At 52.8% G+C, this 8,178-nt stretch overlaps 1 protein-coding gene across 1 annotated transcript; it reads left to right on the top strand.

Annotated features, from left to right (window-relative positions):
• The first annotated feature begins 4,210 nt into the window (after positions 1 to 4,210).
• On the top strand, positions 4,211 to 5,619 carry HMX3 (H6 family homeobox 3). The gene is made up of 2 exons (XM_082765279.1): positions 4,211 to 4,670; positions 4,913 to 5,619. The coding sequence occupies exons 1-2, from the start codon at positions 4,358 to 4,360 to the stop codon at positions 5,518 to 5,520; spliced, it is 921 nt and encodes a 306-aa protein (XP_082621405.1). The 5' UTR covers positions 4,211 to 4,357; the 3' UTR covers positions 5,521 to 5,619.
• The last annotated feature ends 2,559 nt before the right edge of the window (positions 5,620 to 8,178 follow it).

The following is an 8,178-nucleotide window of genomic DNA, read 5'->3' as shown; positions in this document are numbered from 1 at the left end:
GTCGCAAAGACAAAAGCAAAGGATATGTTCTACGGGTTTCTGATGACTTTAGAGCATTGTATCACCTCATACAGAGCATGTGTGTAGTGCTGTATGAGATGAAGACTGTACTTAGATCACATCATTTGCCCATCAGTTCTGTCCCCATGGATTTATTCCAAAGTACGCGGCAGTTTGCAACAGAACTTGTTTCACTAAAACATCATAACCTCAAAAATTTTCCTCTTTTCTCTAAAAATGATATCTTTTTGAGTCAGACACAAGACTGTGATGGGCCTCAGAAACAAAACTCTCATAAATTAAACAACTTGCTCTCCTGCTGGGCAACCAGGTTCAGAATGGAGACTGTAATATTTGTCAGGAAAGACTCTCAGCCTGCCAGGAAGCTGCCAGAAAACAGAGACTTGCAAACCCTTGCATTTAAAGGAACAAAAATGCCATTGTAAGGCACAATAAGGGCACAACTTTACATGTTCCAAAACACCTCCTAACCTATGTGCATCAGACACAACCTTGTACTACTCAAGCAAGCAAAACCTCAGGTAGGTTACCAAGCATAACTTGCTGGTAGTTTTTCTAGTCTTGAATAAAATATCCTTATCAAACACATCCTGCAACAGACTTTACTGCTGATGAGAAAGTAGCATCCCTTTTCTGGGTAACCTCTGTTTATTTCCAATCTTGCATTCAGAAGGAGCAATTGAAGGAATAGCAGAGAAATGCAGAAATGCAATGTTTCTGAATAACTCTGGTTTTACAGAGGCCCTGATAGTATGTAACAATTTGCGATAGGAAAGGGAGATCCATTCAAGGTGGCTCAAAGTCTACTGTAGTTAATCTCTGGCATTCATAAAAATTGTTTTTAGCTGCTTGGGCAGCATAACAGCAGCTCTAAAATCTGATGGTGGAAGAATTCATTTCAATTTCCTGAGTATGTAACCTTCATGTGTGAGGCAAACTGGCAACCGTGTTCTCATCTCTTCTTCCTTCTCCCCCTGAACATCCAAACCCTGATGCAACGAGGCACTTCAGCCCTTCCCCGTGGAACAAATTGCTTAAAGTTAGCCATGAAATTAAGTACTGCTCTGACAGATTATTGTTTCCCTACACTTGTAAGGCCAAATGCTGCAACCACCTACAGGAGAGCATAGGAATGGTCTAGGGAGAGGCTGAGGGCTGAGCAGGAAAGGTCCTGCTGCTGTCAGAGAGCTTCTGCTGGAGCACGAGCAGATGCAAACCTCACAAACCACACAGTAGAGATGCAAGCTTCAGCCTAGCGAGAGTGTGCCTCTTTAGAAAAATAATGAAAAAGAAGAGGCAGTACTGAGACAGGATAAATAAGGAGATAAATCACTTTGCAATACAATGCGAGCCAAACCTGAAAATAAACAATTACTTTAAATCATATCAAGCACCTATCACAAACATCACATTTATACAATTGATCCATGTGTAAATTAGCCAATTAATTCTGGATTGGAACACTAATGAAATAATAATTATCTGTTTACAATGGAATGGTATGAGTGTGGGTCTGGGAGCAGAAATAGAAGAAAGACTGAAGCAAATTCCACCTGGGTCCTCCACTGCTGAGCATGGGGATGGGTCAGTCAACATCAGATGTCCAGATATTGCAGGGGGACAAAAATAAAACACACAAATATGTATGATTTATTATTATTATTATTATTATTATTATTATTATTATTATTATTATTATTATTATTATTATTATTATTATTATTATTATTATTATTATAGTGTATGTGTGATACAGAATAAAGAATTGCAAAGTGGCTTGGTTTTTCTTTTCTGCTTAGCTTTTTCCACTATGGGTGGTTGTTTACCCTGAGGGACTAGAGGCATTGGGACCCAATAGTCACCAGAGAAGTTAAAGAGGAAAGTAAAAGGGTGGGAATTTCAATACAGAATGGTTTGAGTGACTCAGATCTGCAGCAAGAACTTTCCTGAGATGGGGGAATGCACTGAGGTCTTCTATAAAAACTATGCACCTTGGTTTTGCAGGTAAGAGCTGCAAACAGACAGAACAGAGCTTTAACCCAGCCCCTTGTGTGGCAAGCAAGAGCCCTGGGCTGTTTTCTGTCTAAGAACCACTTTCTGTCTCTCATTTTTCCTACGCATTGCAGCCCAGAGTTGAGGAGTATTTCCACTGAAATGGACTTTCCTTGAAAATTTCGTGATGATTTTTACTTTGCCCAATGCCTTTAAGGGCAGCAGATGTTTAGGGGAAGAGTTTTTTCTATAAACTCTTATGAATGGCTGAGACCCTGTCCCCAAGGTGTGCATGGCTGATTTTTCATTTCTGCACTCCCAGTTTACCTAAACTAATCCTTACAATGACACTAACAGTTTAGAAATGGTCACATAAGAAACAGCGTTCTGAAAAGTCACGTACACTGAATGTATGTGGTAAATATCATGCCTGCTGCAGCCGAAAATATTACTTGATTGGGTCTGTGGAAGCTTCCCCAAGATTTATAACCCCAAATTTTCTGGGGGAAGCAGAAATCCTGGAGATAGCTTGCAAGCATTGCCATTGAGAAATCTGATTCAGATAAAAGATGTGTTATTTCTAATTGCCAGGTGGATGCCTTTGAAATGGAATAGCAAGAGAAGGAAGAGAAATCAGTTGCAATGATCAGGGCATTAAAACATTTAAATGTAGAGATTGTTGCCTCCCTAAGCACACTCACACACTCTCAAGTCTATAGCTCTGCATATGCCAGGACAGATGTTTGCAGTGGATGCACACATGTATTTCAAATGTTGAGAAGCATGCCAGAATTGAGAGGCTAGGTCCTCCTTTCCTTTCCTTTCCTTTCCTTTCCTTTCCTTTCCTTTCCTTTCCTTTCCTTTCCTTTCCTTTCCTTTCCTTTCCTTTCCTTTCCTTTCCTTTCCTTTCCTTTCCTTTCCTTTCCTTTCCTTTCCTTTCCTTTCCTTTCCTTTCCTTTCCTTTCCTTTCCTTTCCTTTCCTTTCCTTTCCTTTCCTTTCCTTTCCTTTCCTTTCCTTTCCTTTCCTTTCCTTTCCTTTCCTTTCCTTTCCTTTCCTTTCCTTTCCTTTCCTTTCCTTTCCTTTCCCCCTTTCCAATTTCTTTTTTTTCCGTTTTCCATTTTCCGTTTTCCTTTTATCTTTTCCCTTTTCTTTTCCCTTTTCCTTTTTCTCTTTTTCCATTTTCCATGTTCCATGTTCCATGTTCCATTCTCCTCCCCTTTAGTTTCCTGTCTTTTCCCCTCTCCTTTTTTACTTTTCCCTTTCCTTTTCCCCTTCCTTTCCCTTTCCTTTCCTTTCCCTTTTCGTTTCCCTTTCCCTTTCTCCCTTCCCTCCCCAGCCCACCTCCTCCCTGTCCTCACCCTCTGCCCGCTTCCCCCGGGCCCGGTCCCGGCAGGGGGCGCCTCCTGCCCGGCGGGGACGCGGCGGCAGCTCCGGGCCGGGCAGGGAAGGAGAGGACAAGGAAGGGGAAAGGGATCCCCTAAATCGCTGCTGCTCCGCGGAGGAGCTGGGGAGGGAAAAAACCGTGCCCCGAGGTGCCTGGGGGGGGAGCCGGGCTTTGCAGCGATATCCAGGGGGGAGCCGAGCTCCGGGCATCCCGGTCTCGGTGCCGGGGGGCTCGGGCAGCCCGCACGGCTCAGCCCGGCCCGGTTCGGCCCGGATGGGCCCGGAGCCGTCCCAGGGTTTTGGGGTGCGGGGATGAAGAGGGGTGTCCGGGCGGCGGGGCCGCTTTGGTGGCAGGAGCGGGGCGTCCCTCGGCTCCCTTCTCTCCCGTGGTGCTTCAGCGGAGCCGGTGTCCCTTTGTGCTAATAGCCCCGTCCTCATTTGCTGCCTAATTGGCCTATATAAAGCCAATAACGGGCGGGCGCTCGGAGCCTCCAGCCGCAGCAGCACGTCGCAGGGGGGCCGGGGCCGCGGCGGCTGCGGGCAGGCGAGGCAGGCAGGGGCTGAGCGGAGCCTTCTCCTCCCGGCTGCCTCCCCGCCTAATCCCATTTGCCATCGTGCGTGCCCAATCGCCGTGTGCTCCCCGCGTTTAACTTGGATGACATTTTGATTTCATCATTAGCATCCGGCGCCAGGTTGACGCAGCAGCGAGCGGCGGCGGCGGCGACGGCGGCGGCGGCGGCGGCGGCGGCAGCGACGACCCCCGGCTCTCTCCGCCTGCCCGCAGCAGCCCCCCGGTGCCTGGGGCTGCCAGGGTCCCCCCGGCCCCCCGCCCTGCCGCCCCCTCATGCGAGGGGCCCCCGGCCGGCCCCGCCGCCCCGCTCCCCCGCCGCTCCGCCTCGCCTCTCCCCCGCTCCGCCGGGAGCCGCCTCGGGCGGGCAGGAACCGGGCGGGCACCGGAGGATGCCGGAGACCGGGCAGGAGCCGCCCAGCGCCCCGCCGCCCCCCAAGGAGTCGTTCTACATCAAGAACCTGCTCAACGGAGACCCCCCGAAAGCGGCCCCCAAGCAACCGCGCCCGCTGTTCGCCCCGTCGGGCAAAGGGGCGGCGGATGGAGCCGGCTTCGCCCTGTCGCAGGTGGGCGACCTCGCCTTCCCCCGCTTCGACATCCCGGCGCCGCGCTTCGCCCTGAGCGCCCACTGCCTGGAGCGAGCCCAGACCTGGTGGTACCCCTACGCCCTCACCCCGGCCGGAGCCCACCTGCCCCGCACCGAAGGTAGCGCTCCCCGCCTCCCCGACGGGGCGGCCGCGGGGATGGGGACGGGAACGGGGAGCGGGGAGCGGGGGGAGGATGGGGACGGGGATATGGGACGGGATGGGGACGGGGAGCCCGCGGTTGGGGTCGCGCATCCCGGCCCGGGGTCCCCCCCGCTGCCCCCCGACGGGGCGCCGGGGCCGGGCGGTGAAGGTGTCTCTTTGTGTCCCTCTCTCCCCCCTGCCCGCTGCCCCCCGGTCCAGCCGCCGAGAAATCCCTCCTGAGGGACTCGTCCCCAGCCTCGGGCACCGACAGGGACTCCCCGGAGCCTCTGCTCAAGGCGGATGCGGAGCACAAGGAGCTGGACTCCAAGAGCCCCGACGAGATCGTGCTGGAGGAGAGCGACTCGGAGGAGGCCAAGAAGGAGCCGGGCGCGGAGGACTGGAAGAAACGGGAGGAGAGCCCGGAGAAGAAACCGTGCCGCAAGAAGAAAACCCGCACGGTGTTCAGCCGCAGCCAGGTCTTCCAGCTGGAGTCCACCTTCGACATGAAGCGTTACCTGAGCAGCTCGGAGCGGGCCGGCCTGGCTGCCTCGCTGCACCTCACAGAGACCCAGGTGAAGATCTGGTTCCAGAACCGTCGCAACAAGTGGAAGAGGCAGCTGGCGGCCGAGCTGGAGGCCGCCAACCTGAGCCACGCCGCGGCGCAGCGCATCGTCCGCGTCCCCATCCTCTACCACGAGAACTCGGGCGCCGAGGGCGGCTCGGCCGCCGCCAGCGCCCCCGGCACCCAGCCCCTGCTCACTTTCCCCCACCCCGTCTATTATTCCCACCCCGTGGTCACCTCCGTGCCCCTCCTGAGGCCCGTCTGAGCCCGCTGTGTCCCCCCCAACCCCGGCCCCCGGCCCCCCGCGTAAGTAACTGCGGCGACGGCGCGGCCCCGACGGCGAGGGCCCGGTGAGGGGAGGGAGACGGAGGGGAAAAAGAACGGAAAAAGCGGCCGGGACCCCGGGGAGAGGTTGGGGGGGGGGGGGAACGAAAAAGGGAGCTCGGAGAGCCCCCCGGGGCTGTCACGCCGTTTGGGAGCGTGGCCGAAAGCCGCGGTGGGCTCGGCGGCTTTAGGTTTATTTTTGTATTAAAAAAAAAAGGAAAAAAAAAAAAAGGAAAAAAAAAAAAAACGTGGGGAGAATAAAAAGCGAACGATCCCGCGCCACTCCTCGAGGTTTGCCAAACGCTAAAGGGAAAGGCGAAAATTTCCGTCCCTTTCGGACCTCTCCTCTGCCTCCGAACCGCGCCGGCTCCCGACCCTGGTGCGACTCCGACTCCAGCGACCGCGGCTTTTCCTTGGGGCAGCCCTCGGCACCGATTTGCCTCTTTCTTTCCCCATATTTTGTACCTTTCGCTTTCTGCCATGGGACTTTCTAACTAGCGAGAACTACAGCCTCACAGCCAACGGCTGAACACCCCGGCACCACCGGGTGCCGCTTATTTATTATCGGTTCCGTAGAGATTTTAAATCCTTGCTTTGAATTCTTGTTTTCCTAACAGTTGTCTTTATTTTTTTTTTCTTTATTTTATTTTTTTTTCCTTGTAAAGTTATTTCGGTATCTGGGGGAAGAAAAAAAAAATCTGTACTCTTTTGATTTCTTTTGTAATACCGACTCTTATTGTACCTTTGAACTGTGCAATATTGTACGAGGATTCTCAAAGCACTGCTTTTATTTGAATGGTGAGGAAAGGGTTTTTAGCACTGTATAATTGCGTTCGTTCACGTTGTACAAAATACAATTGAAACAAATAAAAATGAAAGAGAAGGAAAGCGAAAAGAGAGGAGCAGGGCGTGGGAATAAGCATCAGCCCGGTTTGTACGAATAAACGAGGGAGATTCGGAGAGCTGGGCGCTTTAAGTGAAGGACAATCAACTTTAGGGTAATTTTAATTTATTTGATATGATGTACAGTTTTCTTCTAAAGTCCATCGAGTCTGTGGATTTTCATAGGCAGAAATCCAGCGAGGAGTGGACACCTCTAGTCCCTCTCTGTCTTAGTGTCTGCTCACCTGTTGTCTGACAATTGTTTGCTGTCTTCCCAAGGGTTTGGGTTGGTCGCTATTCTTTTTTATTTTTATTTAATTATTATTATTTTTAAGTTTTAGTTTATTTTTTCCCCTTCGGTTGTACTCCCTGCCCTCTTGCTTTCTGTTAGGGACCGCTCCTATTTTTAAAACAGCCTATATTGTTATAAACTGAATGTCGTGGTGGAAAAAAAAAATCAATAAAACCCGTTCCTTATCATTTTTTTTTATTATGATTATGATTATTTCAAGTGTGGCTTCGGAGAAAACAAACAAACACAAAGCGAACGCTGCCTGCAAGCCCTGCCGGCCTCCCGGAGACCCCCACCTCGGGGGGATTTTGGGGTGCGGATGGAGGGGGGGCCCCGCTCCCGGCCCTGCGAGCCGCCAGCCCCGACGTGCCCCGGATCCCGGGGGGGATTCCCCGGGTCGGAGCGGGGCCGTGCTGGGCCTCCCGGCCTCCATCCCGCGGGGAGAGGCTGCTTCACACCCGGAGGCCACGTCGGGGATGGGTTTGGGGCCGGCCCGTGCGCCCCGTCCAGGAGCATCCCCTTCTTGTCGCCGTCCCGTGGCGGGGCTGGGGGGCGGCGGGGGGGTCCCCAGCGCCCTGCTCCCCCCAGCTCTGCCCAGCCGGGGCCGAGGCTCAGCCTCCTGCCCCGGGCACGGTTATTCCCGGATAGGATCGCTCTCCTCTGCCCCGAGATTGGCCCGATTGGACGTGTTTATAGCGCCCAGGGCAGCGGCTCGGGGCGAAGAAATCAAAATAAAAAGCAGCACTGCTAGAAGATAGTCCCGCGTTTTCTTTTCGTTTGGGATAAAAACCCTGGCAATGGGTCGTAAATGGAAAATAAACAGAGGTTCGGAGTCAAAATACGCTGCTCGCTGTGTCGCCTACAAACAGAGCGATGCCTTTGCTGTTTGCACCACTAACTTTGGGACAAGTCGCTTGCAGCTCATTAAAAATATTGTTGCAATAGCAAATACATCTTGCCATTTTTACTGCGCGATAGCACGATGTTACCAAACGGCGAGGAAAGAAAAAGCTCGCTTATTTGTGGTCAGTGCCCAGCAAACGACTCCGGACTGCCCCGGCCCCCCCTCCGTGCCCAGCTCGCTGCGAGCTCCGTCCCCTCCCCTGCGCGGCTCCGCGCAGCGATGCGCTGGGGCAGGCGCTTTATTTTTAAAGGAAAAAATAGAAATACAAAAGAAAAGAAATAAAAGAATATTAAAGGCCAGTTTTTGTGCTCGTTCCTCCCGTTTTTCTGCCGAGGTGGCGGCGGAGAATAAGGTGGGAGAGCGCAAAAAAAGTTGGGCGCAGGCTGGGGGCTGCACAGCGCGGTGCCGGCTTTCGGGGTCGGGGCAGGGGGCAGTGGGGAGGTGACATAGGTTCCCCAAAAGCCTGGGGCGGCATCGGCTCCCCAGCAAGGTCCTTTCCCTTTTGGCAGAGCCCCGTGGGG

Source organism: Aythya marila, assembly GCF_965140915.1.
Source record: "Aythya marila genome assembly, chromosome: 7".
NCBI lineage: Eukaryota > Metazoa > Chordata > Aves > Anseriformes > Anatidae > Aythya > Aythya marila.
This window is presented reverse-complemented; position numbering and strand designations above follow the sequence as displayed.

Bases quoted from the DNA above. Each gene is read 5' to 3' on its own strand.
- HMX3 (XM_082765279.1), top strand. From the start codon at position 4,358: ATGCCGGAGACCGGGCAGGAGCCGCCCAGCGCCCCGCCGCCCCCCAAG. The intron at 4,671-4,912 runs GTAGCGCTCCCC...CCCCCGGTCCAG, and splicing joins CCACCTGCCCCGCACCGAAG to CCGCCGAGAAATCCCTCCTG.